The 16,851-nt window shown below is 34.1% G+C and overlaps 1 protein-coding gene across 5 annotated transcripts in view; it reads right to left on the bottom strand.

The window, feature by feature from the left end:
- The window catches only part of ANKS1B (ankyrin repeat and sterile alpha motif domain containing 1B), a 1,070,894-nt gene that overhangs the window by 887,408 nt on the left and 166,635 nt on the right, over positions 1-16,851 (bottom strand). For all 5 annotated transcript variants that reach the window (XM_057741211.1, XM_057741212.1, XM_057741213.1 and 2 more), the window contains exons 5-8: positions 14,246-14,321; positions 10,840-10,941; positions 7,520-7,633; positions 6,391-6,557 (exon numbers count right to left, since the gene is read on the bottom strand). In XM_057741211.1, the coding sequence (XP_057597194.1) occupies positions 6,391-6,557; positions 7,520-7,633; positions 10,840-10,941; positions 14,246-14,321 (459 nt within the window). The remainder of the gene's footprint in view (positions 1-6,390; positions 6,558-7,519; positions 7,634-10,839; positions 10,942-14,245; positions 14,322-16,851) is intronic.

Raw genomic sequence — 16,851 nt, 5'->3', positions numbered from 1 at the left:
AGAATTATATATGAATAAAACATCATGAACATGAGCAGAGAGAAGGAAAGACACACTTGAGAATAATCTATTTTACGAAAACATTAAATTTATCTAAGACATTAATGGAATTAGGCTGAAAATATACGATGAAGCTAGAACACAGAGGACCTTGAATGCCAGAGTTAAAATTCTGTATTGAATTTGTATAGTGAGGACCAGTTCTAGCTTTGAGGAGATTGAAATAATCAGAACTGCACTTAAGGCATATTGATTTGGCGACAGTGTCAAGAATAAACTGGAGCAAATGAAGAGAGGAGACTAGAAGCAGACAGAATAAAAGGCTCTTGCAATAATCTGGGTGAACCTGCAAAATGGTAGGGATGATGAAAAGATAAGGGTAGTCAATGTGGAAGATACTAACGACAGACAGGCTGACCTAATGATTAGAATCATGACCCTGTAAGATATCAAACCTAAATTCAGATCACAGCTTTATTTTTTTGATAGTTCTATAACCCTGGCCAAATTATTTTACTCTTAATTTCCACACTGAGGATAATAAAACCTACCTCATGGCACTGCTGTGAGGAATAAAGGAGATAATGACTTTAACATGCTTACCACAATGTCTAGAACTTAGTTAAAACTCAGTACTTAATAAATGCTATTTTCAGAGATCATAGCTTGGCAACTGTTTATTGATTTTCAGCAGCCACATTTCAATGTTGGTTCACACTGCAACTGTGGTCATTTAAACACCCAGAACTTTTTGCGTGAACTATTTCCCCAAATTAAATCTCTCCTATCTTATATCACTGAATTTTTAGGAATCTAATTGGGGATTTTATATTAATTCCCATTGACTTCTGTGTTTTCATTTTGAGCCAAGAATCTCAGTTTACTGAAATAATTTTTCATGTAAGTTCAATTATTTGCCATGTTTGCTATTCCTCCCTAACATGTGCAGACCTGAGTAATAGTGCTGCCATGCAATTTATAGAAACTAGGCTTAAAAACTGAGAAGTTGAATCTGAAATCTTGAATACTAAATAAAATATCTCATACTTCAGAAAGCTTACACGTAATCAAGCATTTTACATTGGACCGAAAGTGAAATAACATAAAAGAGATAAACGAGAAGAGTTAAATTGCACAAAACCTGCCAACACAACCCCTTTCAAACAATAACCCTTAGATGCTTGCTTGTGTCTAGGTTTTCCCTCAGGGGAAAAAATACATAATGCATTTCAACCCTGATGCTTCTTATTTATTTCTTAGAGACATAGGCTGATGAGGCAATAACGCCTTTTTAATTTTATATCTTAAAAAAATGTTTTCTTGAAACCTAAATTCTGAAATCTGCTCCACTGATCTTTATGCTATCATCAAATTTCTCTAAGGCATGGTGTGTTCACATTTAAGAGTTGTGTATGTTGTTTACACACATGGAGGGAAAGCTGCATATATGGCTTGGAAAAACGAAGAGAACAGAAAGTTTTTTTTTCAGATAATTTTATATTCTTTCAAAAACCTAAATTACAGGGGTTGATAAAGAATGTGAAGATATTTTTATTTCTTCAAAATTTACATTCTAGATTATATAATGTCTTAATTCAACTTAGAAAATGATTCCATATGGATATTATAAAAGCATTTAAAACAGACTGACTTTTGAATTAAAATTTATGCAAGATAAAATGTAATTTTAACTTGAGCTGCCCTTCACATTAAATGTAAAACCTTCTATCAAATACATATAATCATAATAAGAATTTCATTTCTAATTCACTTATTTTAGTAAAATTATTCAAACTACCACCTTAAGGCCAATATTTTAATAAAACTAAAAGCTCCAATTCAAAAATAAAAGTTCTTACATAAGACGGCTGATTTTGTATTTTAAATTACTGAATTAGAGTGCCCTCTATTGGAAGAAAAAAAGCAATAAAAGCTAAACTGATAAAGAACAGTTAAAATACCCACAAAATTTGAGCCAAATAATTAATATGAAAAATACATTTATTAATAACATAAGTGCTACAAAACATGTTTTCCTTACATTTTGATTTCTTCTAAATTACTTTTGGAATTATTTTTGGAAATAATTCCAAATAAATGGAAATGAATAAGTTGAAAGGTTCATTTCATCTAAAACTAAATTTTAACTGAATCCAAATGCCCATTCTTCAGCCAGTAATGTGAATAATAAACAAACAAACAAAAATGTTTTCCATATTTAACACTGCATTATAATATAGAAAGAATTGTAATTTAGGACTACGGCTGGACTACAGTTTGAATTTTCCTTAATGATATACTGAAAACCTCCCTAATTCAAGAGAGCTCTTACACTGCAGTGTGGGAACTGGGCGGGGCACCAGAAGATCTATGAGATTTATTTAGATCTAAAATTCTATAATTCTGTGGTGTTATCAAGACCTCAGTTCAGACTCATAATCTGAGGCCTGAATTACCTCAGTAAGATCCTAGCAGATTTTTGGTCCTCTAGGCCAATTACGTGCACATTAGAATAAGCTTCTTAAAAGAACAATGCTCAGAGTCACCCAAAACAATTCTGATTTGGTAGGTCTGCCATGATACCTGAGGGTGTCAGTATTTTTTGGAGCCTTCCCAGATAAGTCTGATGTATGACCACTGCTGAGAATCACTGTTTGGGTCCCTCCCCAGAACATCTGACAGGCAGTTACCACTTTTATCTCATAAAAATGTCACCTTCATCAGTGGTCCCCAACATTTTTGCCACCAGGGACCAGTTTCATGGAGGACAATATTTCCACGGACGGGGTGGGGGGCGGGGGTTGGGATGGTTCAGGTAGTAATTCAAGCAAGGTGGGGGATGGCTCATGCGTTAATGTGAACGATGGGACCTGCAGATGAAGCTTCGCTCCCTCAACCACAGCTCACCTCCTGCTGTGCGGCTGCAGCTGGTTCCTAACAGGCCACAGACCCATACTGGTCCGAGGCCTGGGGGTTGGGGACCCCTGACCTTCATGACAGAACTCCCATACTCAAAAGTTATTCTCCTCAGCATCAATATTAAACTTCTGAATAGCTTCCCAAATCTAATTATCAGTCCCTGTTCTCTAACAAAATAGTTGAGTGGTGAGGGGTATGGCTCCAGCCCGACTGCCTTTGTTCAGATCCTGGCCCTGGTACTTACCATGTAAACTTAGGAAAGTCATACAAGTTCTCTGTGCCTCTGTTTTCTTATCTGTAAAATGGGAGGAATACTACTACCTATCTCATAGGGTTAGTGTGAGGATTAAATCAGTTAATATATATAAAGTGTTCCATCAGTGTTACATATTATCATTACTTATCCAGCTTTATTCCTCACTACTTTTCAAATTCTCATGGTAAATCATTCTCATGTTAAATGCTACGCCTCATCTCTGTGCTTTTGCACATACTATTTCTTCAGGCTAGAACCCTCTCCCATTCATTCATTCATTCCAATACAAGTGCAAAGAATATCTCCCCTTCCTCCAGATCCCATTTTAATTTTGCCCTACCTTCATGAAGACTTCAATGAATACCTATAAATCACCAATCTCTCTCTTTAAAAAAACATTCCTTTGGCCACAGGGTAGTTTATTATAAGAAATGTAGCTGGGAAATAATGACATTGGCTCTGAGTTTGAATCCTAAATCTGCTACTTGCCAGCTGAGTCATTTCCTAAATCTGCAACTCCATTGTTAGGATTACTGTGTCGATTAGGTGGCTTAGTCATATAAAGCATTAGAACAGCAAACAGCAAGCACCTAATAAATGTCAGGTCTTATATATTTGTTGTTTATATGTTAGTCTTATCTGCACACTATGATTGAAGATTTCTTGGAGCAGAAATTTTGAACTCCTTGAAGTCAGAAACCACATCTCATTATTGCTATTATAAATTCTACAGCTCACAACACAGTAATGACCATCTATATCAGGTGATCTGTAAGTACTCAATTAAATTTTTGCATAATTTGAGAGTATAATTCATTTTAAAAACTTGGAAAAACACTTTTGATAAATGGAAACAGATATTCAACAAAACAAGAATGAACCCAAATAAAAACAGGCTATACAAAAGGGTCAAAGAAATTGCATTACTTTTAAAACATTCAATAACAAGTTTCTATCAGATTCAATTTCTGAAAGGCCACTTCCAATAATGCCTTTTATGTGTCTAAAATCCTTTAGATTCTTCTCATTTCCTAAAAAATAAATACCAAGATTCTCAGCCTGACATTCAAAATCATCCACGCCCTGACCTCAACCTATCTTCTAATCTTATCTCCCATTGCCCCCCTTTATAAACTTTATTATTCCAGATAAATAGAACTGCTTGCTCTTACTTATATGTACCCTCTGCTTTTATACCTCATGTAACCTTTAATATTTTGTATGACAATATTTTCAAAGAACTCAATATAAAGTTTTGTCACAGGAATAAAAAATGATTGCTTTATGAAAGTAGAAGCTTGAATTTTGAACATAACTTCAACTTATGAGCATTAATTTCTCCCTTACTACTATTACAATAACAGTCTTTGACTTTAAAAAAAAATGGGCATCACTTCCCCAAATTATGTCACCCTTTCAATGCCAAAAGGCCCTGCCATCACCACCCAAAAGCTATAAGTTTGAATGATGGTCTCCAAGCAGACCATGTAGACACCAAGGTGTACAAGATACCAACAGAATGAAAGAAAAAAAAATAAGATCTTCTATTTTATACTTATTCTTTATCCTACTCACGTGAATTTCTCTCATAGTGCATGCCCCATAATTTACAGCATATATTCTTAGATTAAGAGTGTGTGAAAACAGATGATTGAACTTGGTGTACCCCCCCAAAAATAAAAAAAATAAAAAAATAAATAAAAATAAAAATGTATATATATAAAAATAAAAAAATTAAAAAAAAAAAGAATGTGTGTGTGTATAATATATATATGTAAAGTCATAAATATATGTATAAAATTATAAATAAGTACATTTGGGATGTTTGCTCAAAATTTGTTTACTACTGGTACATACAACAAGAAAAGTTTAGAAACCACTGGTCTAGAAAATTAGGGCTTTCAGAATATCTGTGGGTTAAGAAGTAGAGGGCCAGAAGCAGCCACTTTAGAGAAATCTTTAGGAATGGACCTAAACACTATGTACTGTTTATGTAGGATAAATATGTCTTAATCTCTAACCAACTTTCAAGGAAATGTTGAAATGTAACTTGTTTGTAATTGGAGTTAACATAGATCTGATTTAGATTTTTTTTAAACAAGGAGTTTTTCCCTAACATTAAAATTACTACAGCAAATATTTCATCAATATAAAAATTTCACTTGGTAAAACCTACAAGTATTTACTTCAGTATATATATAATTAATCATAATTATTCTTAAAGAGCTTTTATTGGAGCCAATAATATAATGTTTTACAAAAGACAGGGTGGCAAAGAAAAAAAACAAACAGGCCTAGAAGGTAAGACGGGCCATGGACCTAAACTATCAATTACTACCCTGGGAAAGTGTCACTGATCACATTAAGTAACTCAATGAAGTAAATGTTCTCATAACAGTCACTATACTTAGCAATTTTTTTTAACTTTCATAAATAAAATGACATACTTAACACAATCCACTCTATTACTGGCTTTCGAAGAAAGTATAATATTTCTATGACAAATTAAGTTCTAAAAGTGAGAAAAGGTTTCATATCATAATAATGCATTTCCTTTAATACCAATGCATCCTACAAATCCTTCCTCTATAGGACAAAAGACAGTTTCACAAATCTTGACTTTAATCTGACTGATTCTCTATAGTTTTTCTTGCTATAGTGTTAATATAAAACTCCACATAAGCAAGAATCTCTAACTTATGATTTAAATTCTGAGCTTCTAGGTTGCTTACAGATTATAAAAATATGCTCGTCCAACTTTCCATAGTGTCTCTCTCCTACTATGACTTACAGAGTGGCTGGGTAAGTAAACACGCCTGGCTTGGCTTTGTCTTTCTTCTTCAAGATAGGGTTAGACTCAGATTACAGAGAAAACAGGAAAAAAAAGACAAAAGGCAGGTTTTCTTCTTTCTTTGGAAACCAGTATCATTATGCCCAATAAAACTAAAGAACATAAAGAAACTATGAATTCATGTGTTAAGAGGGTCTAACAGTAGTGAGATCATCACAAACTATAAGTGACTTATCAAAGCATCTCTTCCCTACACATGCGGTGAGAATGAAACACCAATGAATATCAGGGAAAGAGCAACAGGAAGCTTGACATCTGACACTAGCTAAATCTGAAGATAGGACAACGCATAAATCCTACACCTCTCAGGTACACAATGAACTGGCAAAGACAGATGCATTGTCTTCTTTCCCCCCTTACTTACTACACTCTGGCTTCCATTTTTCCCAAGTTCTTCCTCTGAAATCTTGCTCAAATTATCTAAGTAGTGGTCTGATATTGTGTGGCACAAATCTTCAAAAGAATAATCCTTTTCTTGACAGAGCTTTATTTCATCCAAGAGTTTCGATAATTCTCCAGTCACAGTTTCACCTGTAAGAAGATGGTAAATTTTTCAGAAGTTTCAAGAAAGAATACTGCTAAAACTTCATGTTAAACAATAAAAATATAACTAGTATGGTGCTAGAATTCAAAATATGGCAAACAAGATTAAATTGTCAGAAAATTTATTTTGCTGAAAGCAAGGTACTAAATCATAATTAGTACAATAATGTTAAAAGACAAATTCCAATTTTGCCTATTTTTATTCTTTTGCAAAATGGAAATAAGTATTGAAGGGTTACATATATGTAGTACATAAAAGCATATGGAATTACAATTCCTAAAACTTCATTTATTATATTATTTTATCTTCGATAGTCTCTTATGGGCATTTTACTTCACTGACAGAATTCATTCAACAACTCATTAACAAATTTGAAATGGTGCTGGGAGCCTATCTCCTAAGTTCAATAAAAAGAAATAGTAGAACGTATTTAAACAAATAATTATGTAAGTGATTAAAAAGTTATGATATAAAGGGACAACAGAAGGAACAGATATATAATATACATCATCTGTCAACATGAATATTTCGTAGGTTGCATGCAAATATTCATTTTTTCTAATTATACTCAGAAAGGAACTTCACCCCAATAATTTATTCTGAAAACAAAAAACCCAGCAGTTACAATCCAGATATAAATATTTTATTCTACATTAAAAACATATTTCAGAAAAAAAGTCAACCATGAAATACCCATTCCATGTAAATTTCATGACAGCAGGAATTGCTATATCCTTTGATTACCACTGTATCTCAGGACCAAGAATAGTCCCTGACAAGTAGCAGGAGCTCAATAAATGTTGACTGAATAAATGGATAAAATATAGCGTATAAAATATAACTTATTAGACCTGAAATTTTCACAAGTATGTGCCTTTTTGTACATATAGGGCAAATTTGTACACAACAGTCTAGTATCATTTCAAGGATTTTACAATTAGCTACTCACTTTTGGTCTTCTGGGAAGGAGACTCAACAGGAGATGAAATATGTGTTTCTTGTGTTGTATCTTCCTGAATGTGCTCTTCAAGGACTGTTGATCTTCCCATGCCTTCTAAATATTCTGTGTATATAAGTTTTTGAAATTACATACTTGAATTCATTTATTTTAAAAACTTTAACTTTGTTTTACTTTTGATGGTTACTTTTTCATTTATTTCTTTATATCCTAAGTTTTTAAAAGAACTTCAAAAAACCACACAAACTGAGATTACTGATGAGCTATTAATTTGAAGCTTTTTAATTAAAATAGAAAAGATTTTACAAGAGACTCAGGAAACCTTTTTCTGAAAACTAAACTTTTATCACATTCTTTCCTTAAAAATAAATTTACCTGTTGAAGATACAATAACATCCTTGGCTTCCTTAAATATATTCTACCTGAAGGTTTAAAACTCTCTGAATGATGCTTTGAATAGACTTTACCCCTGAACAGGGACAGCAAATTCAGATGGATATAATGACCAGTTAGGTAATATAAATGAATGAAGTGGGGTACGTTTAATTAACAATGGTGTTATAATCTTATAAGCACAACTGCATATTGAACTTAAGTTCAACAAAGAAATAACTGCATATTGAACTTTAGTTCAACAAAGAAATAATGTTGTTTCCAATTATTTTATTTTGCCGTGCCGTGCGGCATGCGAGATCCTAGTTCTGTGACCAAGGATCAAACCCAGGTCCCTGGCAGTGAAAGCATGGAGTCCCAACAACTGGACCACCAGGGAATTCCCTATTATTGACATTTTACTTTGTTGTTGTTGTTGTTGTTCCACACTCAGTCGCTCTCTCATTTTTCCAATTTTGATGAGGACATAATAAAACTTAAATATTGCTTACTATGCACCCAGCAGTGTTCTAAGTATTTAATATAAATTAACTCATTTAATCTTCACAAAACTATGACACAGGCACTATTGTTTTAAAGGTGACAACTAAAGGGGAAGGAATATTAACTTGGCCATGTTCATTCAGCTAATAAGTGGCAAAGCCGGATAGATACAAGAAGCATCTCACTTTTCTCTTAATCATAAAGAAAACAGCATCTGAATGCAGCAATAAATGTCAACTAACATTCAACCTCAATGTAATAGAAAAAAAACCAAAAAGCCTGCAGACCCTCATTAACCAGAGAACAGATGCTCCATCTAAAGTTCAGCAATGAAGTTAAACGAAAGCCTGCATTTTTTGAGAAACCAAAACTCTGGAGTGTTAGCTGAAATCCTATATTTTTAAATGCCAAAAGCCAGTTCAGTTTTTACAGAAACATACTGTGTGCCAAAAGCATGTGATCTAAACAAAACATATCTGCTATCCACCAAAAGGCATTCAGCCCACAGTGGATAGTTCATAGCCTTTGTCTAAGGCATTAAATCAGTAGATTCCTCCCCTTGGTATCTTTTATTTGTGCTTCTTTATTCAGAAGGAACCTCTTTTTCTTGAAATTCAGTTTAGAAACTTTGTGTCAGCCACCTCTGTCTTCATATTATCCAAACAGTTTCTACCTAAGAGAAATTCTACTAGGCAAATTCTGCTAGGAAAAGAATGCAACTTATGGGGTTTTATCCTTAACATTTTTGACCCAGGCAGTAATTTTATCTACTATAAACTGTCTTTATTGCAATAACAAACTTTTTCATGAGATTTAAAATGTACCAGTGATTTGAAAACCAGGAATGCAGAAAATATAGTTAACATGTTCACATTCTAAAATTTGACAACAATTTTAAAAATTCAGATGTCACAAATACTCCATCACAAATTTGGATACCTAATAAATCTCGACCATTTAAGAGAAAAGAGAGTTACTCTTATAGTAACATTTTCATCTAAGTTGAACCAATGTAATACGTTAAAAATGTCTGTAATTATGTCATGCCCCCTTTTTAGTGGATGATATTTATTTTGTTTCTCCCTAAAGACATATTATGCACAAGTCTCAGTTTTTTTAAAGTTTAGTTAGAGGAAAAAATCCAATATGAAATACAAAGTGCCTAAAGTGGAAAGACTTTTTTTAAAATGTTGTATATCACTCTCATTTTTCAGTTTTCATTCAACTTGATTTTAATTTCAGTTAATATGAAGAGCCACACTTATAGTCTCCTCTGATTTATCTCTATATGCAGTAGACTTGCAACTAACTTCTTTATTGAGAAGAAAATTGTAGGGTCTTGAACTTCCCTGAGAGGTTTTGGAAGTAAAGAGAGAAAAGAACATAATGACCTCCTGTAGTGCATCTATTCTTTTCCCCTGTTTGGCTTTTGTTGACTCCTGTATCTACATGTCTTCTGCCCAGCTTGGCTTTAATTCATCTATCTTCCTGCAGGGCAAAGCTGCTCTTCAGCTTCTCAACTAATATCCAATAAAACCCATCCCACCTCCCTCTATTACACTCACAGCCAATCTGTAACAACTGTAGGGGATAATCCCCACTGAACAGTGTAGGAACTAAGTGGAAAGGAAAGGATAAACATCTGATTTTTAAGGGAACGTGCTACATATGAGGCCTAATCACCAAGCAGAAAGGGAAAGCACTTAAATCTAAATTTTTCATAAAAGTTTGAGATCAAATAGGGAAGCATATAATCCTGCAAATGAAAAAGTAACTGCAACTAACTACAAATGTACTTAAAATGACCTTTATCAAAATCAAACTCTGGAAAGACTGAATTATCTTATACTACTGGATTTGGTAGGAAATAATCTGAATTCTTTCAACTTAGTACAATTTTGTTGTTGTTAACCCAGCATTTACACACCAGTTCTACCACTTAGAATAGGATATATAAGTTTGAGCAAGTCACTAAGCCTCTTGAGGCTTCGGTTTCCCTCACGTGCAAAAAGAAGAATATATCTGACATCTACCTCACAGAGTTATAGAAATCAGACAAAATAACAGATATTCCCTGACAACTCTTAAAGCATTATTTAAATGTAAGATAATAGCTCAGCATCATCATTGCACAGCCCTAATACCTTCAAGTTCATAACTATATATTTATTACATGGGTTTAATTAAAAATACTTTTTAATATCAAGTGAGTGAAAAAATATTTTAGCTTTTTAAAAAATACTGAGCAGTTGAAAAACCAGAATAAAACATTAAAAGGTATTAATTATTATTGAGTTTAAAAGTCTACCGTAAAAAATGCAAATAATAAGTTCATTCAAAAGTAAATGTTAACTCAAAACCCAAGAGAAAACTAGCACAGTTTTAATTTAATCTTAACTGTAAGGCAAACTCATCCATCATTCCATACTATTTACCTTGTAAGAGACTTGCAATCTGGAGAGATTTCTGAGATGGATGTTCTTTCAGGATGTCTAAGACAGTTCTACCTAAGCTATCTTTTATGTTGGCATCAATTCCTGAAAGAAAAAAAAAAACCCACCAGATATACGCAAGTGGAACATCGTCAGAAGATACTGTCAGTACATAACTGCTCTAATTTCAAAAGCATACAGACCAAACACTTAAGGTGATTTTTTAAAATTAAGCCACACACACAAACACACACACACGATTCTAGTTAGAAAGAAGGTAAGAGTCTACTGATGCCAAAGATTAGGAACATTCTTGATACTGAATTTTTCTTAAAGGGCACTGATCCATTCATTAATGTTTTTTTTTTTTCAGATTACAGCTAGTTTAGCTTACAGCTAGTTAACTAAATGGTAGACTATCAAGCTGAAAAATATTACTGATTTAGCATTTAAATTCCTGAAGTATAATGGTCATATGATTTATATATTCTATATAATATGGTAAAAAAAATAATAATGCACTGTGTAAGTAATACAAGAACAGTCTTAGAATACTTCAGTGTTAACCAAAGTGGAAAAAGCAGGGTTATTCTGAATTATTGCCCAAATACTATTTGTCCAATACAAAGTCAAATATTTCATATTTATTTACGCAAGATTATATATAATGTCAGCAACACTCATCAAATACCTGGTGAGCAAACTTCTTAAAGTGTGTAACTGAAATACCTTTGGAATTATTCTAATTCTGAAAATATTTATGGTAAATAGTTTTTATTGTAAAGAGTTTAATGTAGCAAATAGCAAAAAGTTTATAAACTTCCCAAATACCTAACTGCAAACAAAGCCAGTTTTCAGGATCTAGCCTTAAAATTTAGTTCACTACAATAACATTATAAAGTATTTGCTTAAATTTGTATTGCGAATGGTACTAATGAACCCCATGACAGAGCAAGAATAAAGATGCGGATGTAGAGAACAGAGTTGAGGACATGGGGCGGGGGGAGGGGGTGGTGCGAAAGGGAAGCTGGGACGAAGTGAGAGAGCAGCATTCACATATATACAATATCAAATGTAAAATAGATAGCTAGTGGGAAGTTGCTGCATAACATAGGGAGATAAACTTGATGATGGGTGATGACTTAGAGGGCCAGGATAGGGAGGGAGGGAGGGTGAGAGAGTGAGAGGGTGAGAGGGAGTTGCGGGAGGGAGGGGATATGGGGATATATGTATAAATACAGCTGATTCACTTTGGTTTACCTCAAAAATTGGCACAACAGTGTAAAGCAATCACATGCCAATAAAGAGCTTAAAAAATATTGTATGGAAATGTGTTACCAGCACATATTTAATTGGTTGCCTCGTTTATTGTATCACTGTTACATATTAAAGTTACATATACATGAAATTTTAACTTTGCATAAGAACAACCACAATGCAACTGTCTGCCAATATTTTTCATTTAACATTTTTACTGAGGAAAATAAACATACTAAATATAGTTTATGACACAAAAGACTCAGATCAATTGTTTACAGGCATAAATTTGTATCCATGCTTTCTGATCTTAAAAAAAATCTGACCTCAGTTTCAATTTTCTTTCTTTCTTTCTTTAGTGTATTTATCTTTGGCTGCGTTGGGTCTTCATTGCTGAGCACGGGCTTTTCTCTAGTTGCAACATGGGGAGGCTACTCTTCGTTGCGGTGCCAATTTTATTTCAATCATAATATACATATGGAGAAAAATAAACCTACTTTGTTGTTCCTTCAAAGCTTTCCCACAAAAGGTTCCCTTTAAATCACTGCAGCTTACAAACAATAGCTACTCCATAACTGGAAAGAGAATTTACCTTAAGCATAGGGAACTCCAATTTCTGTTTACCATTATTCACAATATAATAACTTAGGGAAAGTAATACGTTCTTTAATAAACCAAGAAATTGTCATAACTTCACAGGGATCAATTCCATCCTCCTATAGAAGGCAGAGATTTCCTTTTCCTTTTGGTAGTTTATCTAATATATTTTAATGTGATTTAGATGTATAAAAGTATCATTTCTAAAAGCTTTCTACTGAAGTATCCATTGAGTAAAGGAAGATGAATATTTTTATCAGTTTTCTTCCTAAACATGGAGGCTCAATTCTACATGGTATGAATACATACCCTTAATTTAGAGTGAAGGTAAGAAATAAGGGTGATTCTCAGGGGGAAGAAAAAAACTGTGTCATATGGTAGTTCTATTTTTAGTTTTTTAAGGAATCTCCATAATGTTTTCCATAGTGGCTGTATCAATTTACATTCCTACCAACAGTGCAGGAGGGTTCCCTTTTCTCCACACCCTCTCCAGCATTTATTGTTTGTAGATTTCTTAATGATGGCCATTCTGACTGGTGTGAGGTGATACCTTATTGTGGCTTTGACTTGCATTTCTCTAATAATTAGAGATGTTGAGCATTTTTTTCATGTGTCTCTTGGCCATCTGTATGTCTTCTCTGGAGAAATGTCTCTTTGGGTCTTTGGCCCATTTTTGGATTGGGTTGTTTGTTTTTTTGATATTGAGCTACATAAGCTGCTTGTATATTTTGGAGACTAATCCTTCATCAATTATTTCACTTGCAAATATTTTCTCCCATTCTGAGGATGACCCTTCAATCCCACTACTGGGCATATACCCTGAAAAACCATAACTCAAAAAGATACACGTACCACAAGGTTCACTGCAGCACTATTTACAATAGCCAGGACATGGAAGCAACCTAAATGCCCATCAACAGATGAATGGATAAAGAAGATGTGGCACATATACACAATGGAATATTACTCAGTCATAAAAAGGAATGCAATTGAGTTATTTGAAGTGAGGTGGATGGACCTAGAGTCTGTCATACAGGGTGAAGTAAGAAAGAGAAAAACAAATACCATATGCTAACACACATATATGGAATCTAGAAAAATGGTACTGATACCTAGCAGCAGGTCAGGAATAAAGATGCAGACAAGAAGAACAGACTTGAGGGCACAGCGGGGGAAGGGGCAGCTGGGACGTAGTGGGAGAGTAGCATTGACATATATATGCTACCAAATATAAAATAGATAGCTAGTGGGAAGCTGCTGCATAGAACAGGGAGATCAGCTTGGTGCTTTGTGACGAACTACAGGGATGGGATGGGGAGGGTGGGAGGTAGGCTCAAGAGGGAGGGGATATGGGGATATATGTATAAATATAGCTGATTCACTTTGTTATACAACAGAAACTAACAACATTGTAAAGCAATTATACTCCAATAAAGATGTATGAAAAAACAAAAACAAAAACAAAAAAACAAAACTGCGTCATTTTCCTTTGTCTACTCCTGAAATAAAAATAGTTTTTGGCAAGATAAGCTCCATGGAGAACCATGATAGTTACCTGTTTCTAACAGAACTCGCACAACATCTACCTTTCCAAACAAAGCTGCTTCATGAAGTGCGCTCCCTTTTTCTGTCTGGAAAAAAAAAAAAAAAAAAAGAAGGAAAAAGAAGCACAGTTGCATTAGGAATGCTTGGGTTAAAAAATTCTGTCATTTTATGTATTCATACATATTCTCTGTAATCTTGCACTCTTGACAGAAAGGCAGTGTGGAATGAAGAAGAATTTCTAGAAACAAAACCTAAAAGCTTGAGTTTGTGAAATACCTCTGCTCCTGTGTAGCCATTTGACCTTGTTTTGTTGGTAAGCCACTCACCTTCTCTTAGCCTCTGTTGTTCTCAAGTATAAAATAAGAGTAGTAATGCCTACCTCACGAGGCTTTTGTGAATATTCAATGAGTTCACTCAATTTGGCATGCATTAATTAATTACCAACTCTACACTAAGAATAGTTGAGGGGTGTTCTGAGGTATGGAAGTATGATCCTGGCCCTTGTATGTTTACATTCTATCTGAGGAGACCGATGTACAAATAAATATTAATGGTAAATGAAATCTAAACAATTTAATGTGGCTTACAAAACCTGGACAATCTTCTCCTTGCCTTCCTTTCCTTATTCTCTTTGCCCATCCCAACTCTCCCCGGACCTTCTATCTTATTTATGCTCCAAGCACACTAAACTGTTTCCTATTAGTATCATTCTCTGTTTTCTTCCCTAAGGATCTCGAAAGCTGGTCCCTCTGCCTGGCAGGCTCTAACTCCTAGTCCTCTATATCTCCCCATCACCTATACTACCAGTTCTCAATCTTCAGCATGAATCAGAATCACCTAAAGAGCTTGTTGACCAGTTTTCTGGGTGCCACAGTGAGAAGTTTTGATTCAGTAGCCTGAGATGAGGTCTGCAAATGTTCATTTCTAACAAGTTCCCAGGTAATAATAAGGGTTAGGGGAGTGCAATTGAGAACCACAGACCTATGCTATGTGTCAAATCTTAGTTTCAATACAATTTCACTCAGGAAGATATTGCTTGCCCCTAAAGTCTAGCTCCTTTCTGTGTGTTCCACATCTATCTAATCTTCCTCATCATAGCACTTACAGGACTACATTATAATGTTATGTGATTGTCTATTTCCTTTAATAAAGGGAGTGGAAGTTGAGTGGAAATGTAGACCACATCTATTTTTTCATCATGACATCACCAGTGCCTAGAAAAAAATTCCTTGAAAATTCAGACATTTAAGAATTATTTTGAGGGCAAAAGGTAAAAGGAGGTAGGAACATAGCACAGAAGATAAGAATTTGTGAGTATTTCAGGGAGAGATTGGTTTCTGCCTTGAGGAGAATAAAGGAAGATTTCAAAGAGGAACCTTTTTCAGCTATACAAATGGTAAAGTTTTTAAAAATGTCTTTTTCTCTCAAGAACTTAAAAATGTCTACCAGGTCCTCAGTATGTGCACATGTCTCTGTGTGTTAAACTGAACAGTGTCATTATGGCAACTTTGTCCTCTTGTACTAAAAGTGATCTCTAGCATGGGATTTTAATCTCAATACAAAAGAGAAATATCACTATAAAATAATATATAACGTAAAAATGTTTTTAATTAATAAAATACTATTGTACAATTTGCCCAGTCTAAAATGGTTTATAAATACATCGTTAAGGAGGCTTGAGGAATACTGAAGATCTATCAATGTGATCTGAATTTATTGCCAAAAAGGAATAACTGAAATGCACTTGATTTATTATTTTCTGGGTATGATATGTATAGACACTAATAAAAATGGAAATAAAAATAATTATTTATAAATATACAGCACTGTACAGAAGGAAAATGAAACTGTAGAAACTTATTTAGCTCCTTAAAACAATATTTCAATGTGCGGCATAAAGTTTTTTTCACTCTCTAAAAAACATCATTTGAAATAATCTAATTCTTCTCACTCCCATTCTATGTTTTTCAACCAACTTTCTTACTACTAATTTGATTTCCTTCACATTTTCACAAAAGTTTGGACTTAATGTTAGAAAAACCCTTCCTGGAACAGCACACCTTAAAATTCTGAAAAACTAAACAGTATTGTAAATATAGAGATGAAAAGGAAAATGATATTCCTCATAACTTGGGGAAGGGAATGAGGGAGAGAGCATATGAATCTAGGGGTTGAGCGCTGGAAGCAGAATGTGTTCAAGGAAATCTGCCAATCCCTGATAGATTAGCACCTGGGCTTTAACCAAGGTGGGACTAGAAGGGGAGCAGGAGACAAAGTCTGAAGCCCAAGCAAGGTGAGAGGATAGATCAAGGACTCCTGCAAAAATCTAAAACCCCCAAAGAACAACAGCCTCAATAAAAAAAAAAAAATTAAAATAAAAACTTGTTATAAAAATCTGTTGCACAGAGAGAGCAAGTAAGGTTTTAGCTCTAAGTAGATTAGAATGACAGAAATAAATCCCACTGCTCTAAGAATTCCTAACCACAATTCTGTCCTCACATGGGTTTGAGGACAAAATTAACACCATCTCTGTACCCCTCAGAGCCAAAAATGTAGAATAAAGTAATTTGGGTTCATAGTACCAGAGGTAGATATAAATGCTTAGAAAAGCAGATG

The sequence above is a fragment of the Hippopotamus amphibius genome, chromosome 7 (assembly GCF_030028045.1).
Source record: "Hippopotamus amphibius kiboko isolate mHipAmp2 chromosome 7, mHipAmp2.hap2, whole genome shotgun sequence".
Lineage (NCBI taxonomy): Eukaryota > Metazoa > Chordata > Mammalia > Artiodactyla > Hippopotamidae > Hippopotamus > Hippopotamus amphibius.
Note: the sequence above shows the minus strand (reverse complement) of the source record. Positions and strands in the feature narration are given on the sequence as shown.